The sequence below is a fragment of the Perna viridis genome, chromosome 13, assembly GCF_037379345.1.
Source record: "Perna viridis isolate PV_CMFRI_1.1 ecotype Kerala chromosome 13, ASM3737934v1, whole genome shotgun sequence".
Classification (NCBI taxonomy): domain Eukaryota; kingdom Metazoa; phylum Mollusca; class Bivalvia; order Mytilida; family Mytilidae; genus Perna; species Perna viridis.
Window position 1 is genome coordinate 33,790,609 of NC_142457.1, and position 13,722 is coordinate 33,804,330.

At 32.0% G+C, this 13,722-nt stretch overlaps 1 protein-coding gene and 1 pseudogene across 2 annotated transcripts in view; both read left to right on the plus strand.

The window, feature by feature from the left end:
- The window catches only part of LOC148600556 (uncharacterized), a 31,179-nt gene extending 17,685 nt beyond the window's left edge, over positions 1-13,494 (plus strand). Inside the window, exons 14-18 of one of the 2 annotated variants that reach the window (XM_088559776.1) lie at positions 6,653-6,688; positions 7,769-7,876; positions 9,399-9,532; positions 12,538-12,661; positions 13,311-13,494. In XM_088559776.1, the coding sequence (XP_088415902.1) occupies positions 6,653-6,688; positions 7,769-7,876; positions 9,399-9,532; positions 12,538-12,555 (296 nt within the window). In that variant the 3' untranslated portion in view covers positions 12,556-12,661; positions 13,311-13,494. The remainder of the gene's footprint in view (positions 1-6,652; positions 6,689-7,768; positions 7,877-9,398; positions 9,533-12,537; positions 12,662-13,310) is intronic. The other variant, XM_088559777.1, reaches the window with a different exon arrangement.
- LOC148600557 (uncharacterized) lies at positions 1,400-4,162 on the plus strand (annotated as a pseudogene).
- Positions 13,495-13,722: the final 228 nt, after the last annotated feature.

The window sequence follows — 13,722 nt, forward strand, 5'->3', positions numbered from 1 at the left end:
GAAAAAACATATTTTACTGTCGGATCTCGAATTATCTTCCCGGGTTGATTTCAATATTTTAACATTTCCATGCAAACTTCTCCTTATGCAAATTGAATTTTCATGTGGGCCAAATGATTTCTTCCAATAATACGGGCCCAATTTTTTTTCTGAAATAACATCTTTTGGAAAATTAATGGTCCATGTAGCTACAATTTTTTATTTAAATGTGAAGTGCAGTTGACACATTCTTATTTTCATTATGATGACAAGCCCTTTAAATTTGTCAAAAGTATCAATTGTGACAGCACTAAATGGAAAATAAAAAATTAAGCCATTTTTTTACTGCAGCATTATACTCTGAAGTGTTTTTTACATTTAAAAAAAAGTGTTTGAAGGCATTTTTCAATGGAGTAAGGGTACATCAACAAATATAGATCAGCATTATTTTTTCTTTGAAATTTAAAGTGGCATGCCTTATTTATATTTATTCAAATTTGTAGATATATTTGTATATTATTTAGCCAACACTTCCCATTTTTTATAAGAAATCTTATAGAATATATAGGATATCTTATAAACTTTATTAGATATCTTAATAAGGAGTTAGCATATATTATACATTTTATTATATATCTTAGAAAATATACATGTATAAGAGAGTAATCAAGGGAACCAAGGTTATAGCGGTAATCAAAAGAATGTAATCCAGGGACAAAGACCAGACATGGAAAACAGACATACACAACAAAGAACATAAAGTAACTAAAATCATACATACAAAGTAACAAAAGTAAATGAGCAACTTGGACTCCACTAAAAACTGGGAGCATGGACCAGGTGCACCGGTAGGGTAAGCGTCCTCTGCTTTTCTAGAAACACCCGCCGAGTTGCTCATAAAAAGTCAAGTCCGGGGTAGACAAACGAGGAAAGGAAAACTATGACACATTGAACAAATCAGTTTTCATGGTGCCGATGGATACATCGTAGCGATCCACAAGTTTATGATGACGACCATAAAACTTCTGTAGTGATGACTTCAATCTCGTAGCAACATAACCCTGTTTCAGAAGTAAGTCTAGCGCAAGACATAAAGTTTTGAATTTAGGCAACCTCTAGCATAACGTGCAAGTTGTGTTATGAATACTCCATATGCAGGTGCTGAAGGGATGTTGCCACAGGTGAAAGGAAAGTTGACAATTCTGAATGAAAAGTCGTCACAATTGTTGTAAAGTTTAATATATCTTATATATTTAATAAGATATCTCTTTTTAAAAAAAATGATAAGATATCTCATAAAGTATATAAAATATTGTTACTTATGAAAAAATAAAAGGTATCTACTAAATTATATAAGATATCTACAAATTGTTATAAATATAATTATGACATGTCATAAATGAAAATTAGAATACTGTCATCAAATGTACATACATTAAAGTAAGTTCAGTTTAAGGTTTTGAACCATTTTATTGTTTTATTGTAAAAGCTAACAATTAAATAGTATGTGGAATATATCAGTATGTTTTCTTAAATCTTTATTTTTTTTTCAGCATCATGGTGAAGCACTACAACTGCATTTTGTGTAATGCCAGAACAAAACCTAAAAACAGAAAGAATATCAACCCTGCTGTAAAGAAGTATCTAAAGAGAAAGTTCTTTTATAACAGAAATTTCATAGGATGACAAGCTTTGCGATAAATGTTTACACAAGTATTACAAGTCTGAAAACAACATACTAGAATTAGTCAGAGAAACTACAGTTCAACCAGATGACTGATCCTGATTATGTGCCATCGAAAAAGCCAAGAATTTTAAGCTCCATTTCAAGTCCACCCTCTGTTTTATTGAATATACCAAGCACATCAAAGAGTCATGCAAGATGTTTTGTATGTAAAAGGCAAGGGTCAAAGATGTATGTTCTCTCACAAGATACTTGATTCAAAGCTTTTATTGATAGTAACATACTAATACCAGCTGGAGCAATATGTTGTGGCCCGCATTTAGATAGCCACAAAATGCTTACCTCTGAATCATTTACAAACATCAACACACAAGCCAATTCCTCAACAAACAGAACATCCATCGTCAAACTGTTAGAACACTTAAGAGGGTCATGTCTGAAGTCCAACAATAGGATCAATTTTGACAGTACTGTTAAAGAAGACTGTACAAACGTTACAGGTCTGTCACAGGAACAATTTGATGATCTTTGTTCACATATCATCATACATGTTAAAAATACTTCATCCAGAACTCCAAAGACATCTGTTGGAATATTTTTGATGAAATTGTAATGTGCCCTTTCAAATAAGCTCTTATCAACTTTATTTATAATAAGTGTATCTAGCATTCAAGGTGCTGATCACACAGTCAGGCATGCATTCATGCAATCTTTTGTATCCCTGTATTTAGGATTTGACAGTTTTACAAGATAGGATATTATTAAAAATCACACACACCCATTAGCCAAGTCTTTACTGTGTGCAGATGGGAAAAAATTCATTCTTGTTTGAGATGGGACATACATATATATCCAAATGAGCAATAACTTTTCATTCCAGAGACGATCTTTCAGTCTCCATAAGTCAAGACCACTTGTGAAACCAATGGTTGTAGTAACAACAACTGGACACTTTGTTGCAATACTTGGTCCATACCTAGCAAAAAACAATGATGCTTTGATCTTGACTCATATGCTGCAAAGAAATATCAATGACATTAAAGAATTTATAAAGGAAGACGATATTTTTGTAGTAGATCGTGGGTTTAGGGACTCTTTGTCATTGTTAGAAGATTTAGGTATCCAGACAGAAATGCCAGCATTTATGAAAAAAGGAGAAAAGCAAATGTCAGACAATGATGCCAATACAAGCAGAATGGTTACTAAGGTAATTTTGTCTTATTCTTAAAATTGTTTGTGGTACTATTTACAATTTTATAACCTGTCATAATCTGCTTTCATTGATTATTAAAAGTATACTACATAACAAAAAAATTAAGACTATCATAAGACAATCATTATAGTTATTGCATGAGCTTTGTTGAATATATAAAATTTCACAGGACTTTACTGACAGTTTAGTATACAGTAATGTTTACTTTGTGTTTACCAAAGTACATGTATGATATTGATTAGACATACAATTTATTATTAACAGGACAGAAATGAATGTAATAATCTTATGATAGTATCACATAAAATGGAATTGATTCGACTTGTAAAATGATATTTAAAAAAAAATTTAAAAAATTATTTTTTGTAATTGCAATAATTAGCACAGAGGTCAGTTGCTCAAAATCATGTAATTATAACAACTTGGTATCAATAAACATTATGCTGTCATTTTATATTTCAGATCAGATGGGTAGTTGAATCAGCCAATGCCAGGATTAAGAAGTTCAAATACCTTGATTGTGTTCTTCCAACCAGCCAAGTTCCATTTATTGGAGACTATGTCAAAATTGTTTGTGTAATTTCCAATAAGTAATTTCCACCACTGAGCAGTCCATCGAATACAGAGCAGGATGAAGAACTAGCTCAAGACATGTTCCAAAGAGCTTCTGAGGTAATATTTTGATAATGTTTGTGGATTTACTGACTTTATATCAAGTTACATTATATTTTGAATGGATAAGTGGACACATAATACAAGTATTCACTTTTTTTGTTGAAAATTGGAGCCTCATTTATGTAACAAGCGTTTCTGACTGTCAAGTAACAGTATGACCAGCAATGGTCACAATTCCCCTCCCACAATTTTGTTTACCAGTATTCAGGTTATTTATGACAATCTTATGTTGTAGGTCAATACCTTAAAGGAATATGTGAAGACAAATCATTTGGAAAGAAGGTCAGCCAATTGGGTTGCAATTGAGGAGAGTGACATCACATTTTTCATGAAGAAAAGAACAATTTCAAAGTTTAACCCTTGGGGTATACCAGCTTAAACTCTTTCCTTTCTACACTCAGGAGTATATGGATAGGGAGTCTTCCATATTTATTCATAAAGAAGAACAAAACTTGATCAGAATCAAAATTCAAAGTAGACATATTTCTGCCAAAAAATATTTAGTGTGGATAAGGTTTTCTGTAAATGATGTGCAGTCATGGTACTGCACATGTCGTGCTGGATGTCGTGTAGCTGGTGTAGTAAATTTTAGAAAATTTTCACTACTATAAAGCTTCTCTGAAAGTAATTAATAATGAAGTACTTTAAGGACAACATATTAAAATAGATGAGTCATCATTGCACTGGTTAAGAAGTAAGAAATGGTGATGTTGTCAAAAATTGATTGGTTTCCATGGAAACATTAAATAAACATTATTTTTTGTTGTAATTTTTGTTCATTTTCCATTATATACCTTTCTACTACAAAGTCTCATACAAAGTTATAAGGAAATTCAATACCAAAGATGAATAAAATGGCCAAATATGGCATTTTTATGATAAAAATGTGACTTTCCTATGATAGATTCAGTCAGTTTCCATGGAAATGCAGAATTGATATTCAGACATTTTAATAGTTTATATATATAAATTTCATCAATACCTATCCATCTGTAAAGCTTTTGTCAAAAACTGAGCTTGGGCCAAATTTGGTACTTAGTGAACCAACCCCTTTGATAAATTTCCCATTTTACTGTTTTCAATTTTTTTAGTGGTTGACCATTCATAATTTTGCATGTCTAATGTTTGATAAGAATTGCTTCAACATTTACAAAGTTGTTAGTTATAACCATATCCAGTTCTCTATGCTTCTTGATAAAAATCCTTTTCTATATCCCACTTGCAAAGTGGGGGATGTTTAGGGAAAGGGGTGTATGTCCTTTCTTCCTACCATTACTTGGGGGCATCTTTTATCTGTTACTCCTCCTACACCACTGAATGAAATTGAATAAATCTTTTACAGAATATTTTTGACATACTCCTATTTTGCACAATCTATTTTAGATTTTGATTCAAATCAATTTGAAGGTTTTACACAGCAAAACATGGACGTATTCATTTATGAATATGAGGACAAGGGGAGACCCATCTCTTATTCATCACTCCTCCTACACAATTGAATGGAATTGAATGAATTTTTTATTGAATCTTTATTTAATGTTCCCATTGTTTACTTCCTGTTTGAGTTTTTTTTTTTTTTATCAAAATCAATATAGAGATCAAAGGTGCATGTTATCAATTGGAGGAGTATCTTGTTAGGGAGCATTGCTCACAGTCTTTTTCTGTTTTTTTTTTTTTCCAGAGTCTGATATCCATGAATCATTAAATGATCACAAAACAAATAGTTAGAAGGAGTAGACCATGTTATTGTGAAAGTCTTAAATATCAAAACTAGTCTATTAAATGTTCATGAAAATTAAATTGAAACAAATTTATTTCCTTTTCTTAACTAATTAATCACGATTTAAAATTAGGCAGATTAGATAAACAGGATCGTAGAAATAGTTACGGTATATTCTTTGTTTTACGTATCATTTGCAGTACTTGTATCAGTACCAAACCAACTTTGTGATGTCATGAGCCAATCGGAATCTATCGGTTATAATCAGTAAAGTCTGCTTATGATTGTCCTTCAGAAAGAAAAGCTCTCCAAGTAGCTATTTACATATATTAAAAAAATTCGAACTTTGAATAGCCTTGAGCATTTTATAAAAGCACATTTTGCATTAAAGGTTTTTTATTGTTTACGTGGGTATGATTTATCATAAGAGCCAAACTTAATACAAAGGTGGTCTTCCCCTTTAACATAATGACATCATGCTGTTTTCATTATTCCTTGACTTTTGCAGAGCAATAGTATAAAGATCTTTATGAAATTGTAGCATAAGGTGCCATACCAGAAGGATGGTATTAATTTGTGGGGTTATGACTTAATGTTCAGGAATAAGGGACCAAAAATGGATCTGTCAATGTTAAACATTTGTATCAAGCTTAAAAGGAGTGTCCACACATGCAACTCTATGGTTCCATCAAAGTTATTGTCTGCTTACTTTGTTTAGGCTAGACACCACTAATTCTACTTCCCTTAGGCTTCTATGCTAATTTTACAATATTCAGTGGCTTCCATGGACTATGCCTGATTTTAAACCTACAGAGGACTATACATCAGACTTGGAATGCAGCACTGGTCACCAGAAGTGAAGGGTCTATAAATAGCATGAGAAATCCAAGGTTTTTTCACAAGATAGGGATATTATTTAAAAGTCATAATGGAGATTAGGATTTACATTGCAAGAAGAAAAATGCCCTTATAAAATGTGCAGAAATGTTTTCCTTTGAGAAACAGTTCAAATTTTTGAAATAACATGAGAACTTTTTCACAGCTCTATGAGGAACAGGGGGTAATTTATGTGTAGGAGTATTTTTGTGTACATTTCAAATACTCATTGTATGAATTGGTGGTGTGTAACCTAAAATTTAGGACGGTTTTCCTGAATTGTATTTGCTAAATGTTATGAAACACAAAAAGAGAAAATGAATGTTTGGTAATTGATTTTGCTTATCCTTGTACAGAGATAATATATGAAAAAAGACTTACCAGCTGTCAAAGTTCATATTGGTTTGCTTTTTGGATATGGGTAAAAACTAGTGACTGTGTATTATCTGTTATTAAGGCACACATTTTGATAGGTATTGTAATTTTCAAAACTTGTTAATTTCAGACATAATGCATAAAGAAATTTTTGGTGCAAAGAAAGGTAATGTATGCTGTTCTTGCAGACTTGTTTACTCTTAAGATTTCAGTGCAGTTTTTACAGGTTTGGCTGTAAATTATGCTCTATGCATTGTGAATTTCTCCATAATGACACAGATTGAAAGATTTTATGACTCTTTTTTCTGAAAATACAGTTAAAACTATGCTTTGTGATGAAGTAGCATAAACAGGTCTGCATCTGTAAGATTCATAGTTATTATGATTATATCCCAACTCACTGGGGGCTTTATTGCAATCTCCTTGTCCGTTCATACATCCGTATGTTACACTTTTCTGTAGCAGATATTTCTGGTTCTATAGGATAGAAATTTGAATGTTTGCTTTTGCATGATTACTTGTATTTTGCCTCTCTTTTTTAGACTGCTCACTCATCAATTTCCTGTTTACCAATCAATTTAGCAGTTTTTAAGGTTTTGCAAAATGGAAATTTTTGTAACATGTTTCTGAGCTTCTATTGGAGGGTTTGCTCAGATATTTGGTACATTTTGTATATTGCTTTTGTTAGATGAATAGAAGAATGTCTCTTTTTTATAGATTATAAGAGTGATAAATTTTAATAATTCATACTGTGAAGTAAATTCCATAATTTCAATCTTGGACAAAATGTCACAACTTTTATATCAGTCGCCAATCACAGAATTTAAAGTGCATGTTGAAAATATTGATAAATTATTAAGAAAATCTATATAATAAATAAAATAATCAATTAGTTATAGTGAATAACCAAAAATATGATCACTTGTGCCAAGACCTTTAGAGGATTTAACTCGTGCATGGAACAAGTTCGGCACACTTATTAAATCCAGGCATTCCTCTGCACTCGTGATAATATCTTGGTTATTGACTCTTTCCAATTGATTATCCTATTATTTTCAACATGCAAAAAAATTATAAAGAAAACAGCCAGCAAGCGGTAAGCAATCCCATAAATCTCATCATTGTTTGCTATATATCTGCTGTCTGTCTAAACATTGTTTGTAGATACTCATGCTAATTTAAGAATTTCAATAAGCACTCAGAAGTATGTATTTTAAACTTTTTTTATATAATTTTTCATTTATAGAAAGACGATATGTACAGTGGAGCGAGGCAGATGCAGGCATTGTGAAAATATACTTTAAAGATTATATACAAGATACATCATCTTTGGATTCAAAGGGTCGTTTGCCTGGTATGTTTTCTTTTATTGGAACACATTGCCATGTAATTCACATAATATTTTGGGAGGGTGTAATGTGTTTACATGTCTGTATGTCCACCCTTTATTGTATTGTTACGAGTGTCTCAAACTACTTAACTGAAGATCAAGTGAACCTAGTATGTTGTAGGGACACAATTTATGGTTATGCATATTTTCACACACACAGTTGAACTTCACTCATTCAAACTTAGATGGCTCGAACACCTGGGATTTCTTTAATACAATTCAAAGTACCAAAATGTTCCCGTATATAATCAATATAAATAACCTTGAATTTCTCAGATTTCAATTTCTCAAACACTCGAACTGACTAGTCAGTCCGTTCGATAATAAATCCTAAAGAATAACCCTCACTAATTCGAACTCATCAGCCATTTTGTCAGCTTGGGCATAAATAAAATGTGCAAAAAAGTGGTACCCTATCATTTATCAGTGTGATTTAAGTTAATTACAGTTAAAATTTAAGTCATCACTAATTAAGAAGTTTCGTTCTTACCAAAGTACTGATTGAAGTTTGAGAATGTTCCGAAGTCGGCATGATGAAAGCATCAAAGAAAATCAGACGAAAACAAGTTATCGACTAATGAACTTGAGTTCTGAAGGTTTTCAAAAGCAAACTTTTGAACCCTTGCACTTTAAAGTTTGAAATACACTACTGAAGCATCTTTTCATGTGAAATCCTCTTCCATCATAGAGTGCACAATTGGTCCCCATGAGAATAAAGTTTAGTAGGTATGGTCAGGATACAAAATTTCATTAATCAATTTTCTTTGACCAATTTTTGTTGTTTTTCAAATCCTGATTACTTACGAAGAATTTTTTAACAAGCAAGTTTCAAGATGGTTAAAGATATATTAAATTGTGTATAACAAATTGGTCCATATTAGGGTCCAAAGGTTCCATACTCAAACTTGCAGAACTTGTTCCATGCATGAGTTCTTGGCACGAGTGATCATATTTTAGTTATTCATGATAACCAAATAATTATCTTATTTATTATATAGATTTTCTTTTCCTTTTATTATATAGATTTTCTTATCCTTTTATTATATAGATTGTCTTCATATTTTATTGATATTTTCAACATGAATTTTAAATTTTGTGATTGATGGATTGATATAAAAGTTGTGACATTTTGGGGGGAGAAAGTTCAAGAGTGAAATTACCAAATTTATTTCACAGTGTGAATTATCAAAATTTATTACACTGGGAACATTGGATAAAACAATGCTATCTATATAATAAATTCTTATAATTACATTCTTTATTTTTTAATTTGATTTTATTTTAGATTTACATAAATAATAGATAATACACAGTGATAAAGAAGTAGTTCACTTAATTGTGGGCTTTGCATAAATAAATAACTCAAAGATGTGATTTATCAGCTTATGAAACATTTAAACATCACATGTAAAGCAGATAATCCAAGGAAATAAGCATATTTTAATGAGATGTACAATAATTGTAATTATTCATTTATATGTTTCAGGTAAAAAAGATTTATTAAAGTTTGTTGCTGCCTATCCAGATGTATTGACAGAAGTATGTGATGCTCAAATAAAGCTGAATTTGATAAAAACAAAAGTAATGAATGAAAGAAACAAGACAAGACGATTATTTCAAGTGAGAAAGCAGAAATATTGCAGTTGATTTCATGACTAACTTAAACCTGACACATCAGTGGTGTCTGTCTTTCTGTATTTTGTTGCATCAAGTTGTGTATTCCCCAGTGATTCCGTTGGTTTATTTTTTTACTTATATTCTGTGTTTATTCTTTGGTTTATTGATGGATTCATATTTTTTATAAATCAAGCTTTGTTGTAAATATCCCTTGAATGTTTCTTTTCTTTACCAAATCTGTGTCCAGTGATCGTTTTTGGTACATTGTCTATATCCAGTGTTTGGTATAGTGTTTGTATACTGTGTTTATTTGGTATGGTGTCTGTATCCAGTGTTTGGTATAGTGTCTGTATACTGTGTTTGTTTGGTATAGTGTTTGTATCCAGTGTTTGGTATAGTGTTTGTATCCAGTGTTTTGTATAGTGTCTGCATACTGTGTTTGTTTGGTATGGTGTTTGTATCCAGTGTTAGGTATAGTGTCTGTATCCAGTGTTTGGTATAGTGTTTGTATCCAGTGTTTGGTATAGTGTCTGTATCCAGTGTTTGGTATAGTGTCTGTATACTGTGTTTGGTATAGTGTTTGTATCCAGTGTTTGTTTGGTATAGTGTTTGTATCCAGTGTTTGGTATAGTGTCTGTATACTGTATTTGTTTGGTATGGTGTCTGTATCCAGTGTTTGGTATAGTGTCTGTATACTGTGTTTGTTTGGTATAGTGTCTGTATCCTGTGTTTGGTATAGTGTCTGTATCCATTGTTTGGTATAGTGTCTGTATACTGTGTTTGTTTGGTATAGTGTCTGTATACTGTGTTTGTTTGGTATGGTGTCTGTATCCAGTGTTTGGTATAGTGTTTGTATCCAGTCTTTGGTATAGTGTCTGTATCCAGTGTTTGGTATAGTGTTTGTATCCAGTGTTTGGTATAGTGTCTGTATACTGTGTTTGTTTGGTATAGTGTCTGTATACTGTGTTTGTTTGGTATGGTGTCTGTATCCAGTGTTTGGTATAGTGTCTGTATCCAGTGTTTGGTATAGTGTTTGTATCCAGTGTTTGGTATAGTGTCTGTATCCAGTGTTTGGTATAGTGTTTGTACCCAGTGTTTGGTATAGTGTTTGTATCCAGTGTTTGTTTGGTATAGTGTTTGTATCCAGTGTTTGGTATAGTGTCTGTATCCATTGTTTGGTATAGTGTCTGTATACTGTGTTTGTTTGGTATAGTGTCTGTATACTGTGTTTGTTTGGTATGGTGTCTGTATCCAGTGTTTGGTATAGTGTTTGTATCCAGTCTTTGGTATAGTGTCTGTATCCAGTGTTTGGTATAGTGTTTGTATCCAGTGTTTGGTATAGTGTCTGTATACTGTGTTTGTTTGGTATAGTGTCTGTATACTGTGTTTGTTTGGTATGGTGTCTGTATCCAGTGTTTGGTATAGTGTCTGTATCCAGTGTTTGGTATAGTGTTTGTATCCAGTGTTTGGTATAGTGTCTGTATCCAGTGTTTGGTATAGTGTTTGTACCCAGTGTTTGTGTATAGTGTCTGTATCCAGTGTTTGGTATAGTGTCTATATACTGTGTTTGTTTGGTATAGTTTTTGTATCCAGTGTTTGGTATAGTGTTTGTATCCAGTGTTTGGTATAGTGTCTGTATACTGTGTTTGTTTGGTATAGTGTTTGTATCCAGTGTTTGATATAGTGTTTGTATCCAGTGTTTTGTATAGTGTCTGTATACTGTGTTTGTTTGGTATAGTGTTTGTATCCAGTGTTTGGTATAGTGTCTGTATACTGTGTTTGTTTGGTATAGTGTTTGTATCCAGTGTTTGTGTATCCAGTGTTTGGTATAGTGTTTGTACCCAGTGTTTGGTATAGTGTCTGTATACTGTGTTTGTTTGGTATAGTGTTTGTATCCAGTGTTTTTGTATCCAGTGTTTGGTATAGTGTCTGTATCCAGTGTTTGGTATAGTGTTTGTACCCAGTGTTTGTGTATAGTGTCTGTATCCAGTGTTTGGTATAGTGTCTGTATACTGTGTTTGTTTGGTATAGTTTTTGTATCCAGTGTTTGGTATAGTGTCTGTATACTGTGTTTGTTTGGTATAGTGTTTGTATCCAGTGTTTGGTATAGTATTTGTATTCAGTGTTTTGTATAGTGTCTGTATACTGTGTTTGTTTGGTATAGTGTTTGTATCCAGTGTTTGGTATAGTGTCTGTATACTGTGTTTGTTTGGTATAGTGTTTGTATCCAGTGTTTGTGTATCCAGTGTTTGGTATAGTGTCACATATTATATATATCACATAATAATTCTAACATAGGCTAATAGTGTTCAGCATGATGAGATCTATCTGTAGTTAAATTTTTGTTTTAATCTGTTAAGCCATGTTGGCGTTGTTGCCCTCTTTAATGTCTTTTGCCATTTTTAATGTTATTTCTTCCAGAAATCTAATCTTCTCCTCAGACAGTACTTGTCCAATTGAAACCAAACTTGGTATGAATGTTCCTTGAGGTATCCTGCATAGAGCTGAAGTGGGGATAAAACATGGCTACCATTACTAAAAATAGAACATAGGGGTCAGACAGTAGTTTTTCGCATAAATTATCTCCAAAACTGTTAGGTTTAGCCAAATTCTTTCACTGAAATGATCCTTATTGTAAGGCCTAAAAAAGTCTCTAGGGATAAAAGTTGTCAGACAACTTGTAAGAGTAATTGCCCTTGAATGGTGAAAAATTACCAGGTGAGCGATTCAGACTCCTTTGAGCCTCTTGTTCTATGTATTTGGATTGAAATTATAAGAAACAAATCCCAAATTTACACTTTCACTTTACACACTGACTTTGTGAAGTTGGGGCTGAATGATCATGGTACTGCATATAATTGATTTATTTTAATCCTATTTTCATGAACATTTCACAGTTTGCTCACAGTATTTCTAGTTGTTCATGTATTAGCTGCCCCATCATGCTAACTATGTTGTAGGGTATTCTAAAAAATATGTTTCTATTACTTGCCAAATTTTATTTTCAGGAGTGGGTCCAATGTTGAAAAATACACATTAAAGATCAATGACACTGACATTGTTGCTATACCAGATGGATTGGTAATCCATACCACAGATACAGATGAGGACAAGATATGTGCTATCATTGAGGTATTAATATTTCATTTGTGTTATGCAGCAGAAATGAAGCACATTTGTCATAACTTTAAAATTAAAAATGAAAAAAATATATACATATTTAACCACTTTTTCAGGTCAAGAAATAAATCTTTTGGTTAGATGAATCACAAAAAACTTGGTGGTCATATGCCAATACATTGTAACTATATTTCACTGTACTCATTGTCATGTCTCTTTTGTCTTTGTCATACAACTTCAATAAAAGAAACATGCAGTTAGTGATGCTTTATATGATTTTTATCCCCTTGTCTTATGAGATGGAACATATTACAGTATACTGGTGTCTAGCTAAAACGTTGCTTTTAATTTTTATGAAATATTAGTGATTTGTTGTTTTTTTTTTTGTTATTCGGTGTGAGCTAGCTGCCTTTTTGAATTATATACATGTATTTGTTTTTTTATTTTTTTTTTATTTTCGAGTCATGGGACTTTATTTGTAAAAAATTTTGAATTAATGTTTTACTTCAATTAATAACCCTAAATTGTGTCAGTTATGAAGTTACAATTAATGCAATCTAGATAGCATGTTTGCAAACATATACTTGTTGATTTAGTGTTTATCTTGAGTTCCTTGATCAATTAACATTGACCACTGATTCAACATCACTTGCATTAATAGGTGAAGCGTTACAAGGAAGATGAAGACATGGATGTTGTTAGAAATTTGAGAATACAAAGAAAGCATACTATGCCCAACACATTCGATCATCATTGAAAGGTCAGCATGGAGGTCAATTCCTTTGTACTTTATCATCTTCTGCTTTTGGAAACAATGGAATCTATGGGTTTCTTGTACAAGGAACAAATGTAAGTCAAAGCATCAATAGAAATTATCAGTTGATGACCTAATACAGTTGATGTAATTGTCTTAAGTCAAAGCATCAATAGAAATTATCAGTTGATGACCTAATACAGTTGATGTAATTGTCTATCTGTCTGTTTATCCATTTGTTTATCTGTTTGTTCATCTCTCTTTTCATAGGACCTTCTTTTGTATACTTCGATCATCCTATTAGTGCAAGTTAAACATA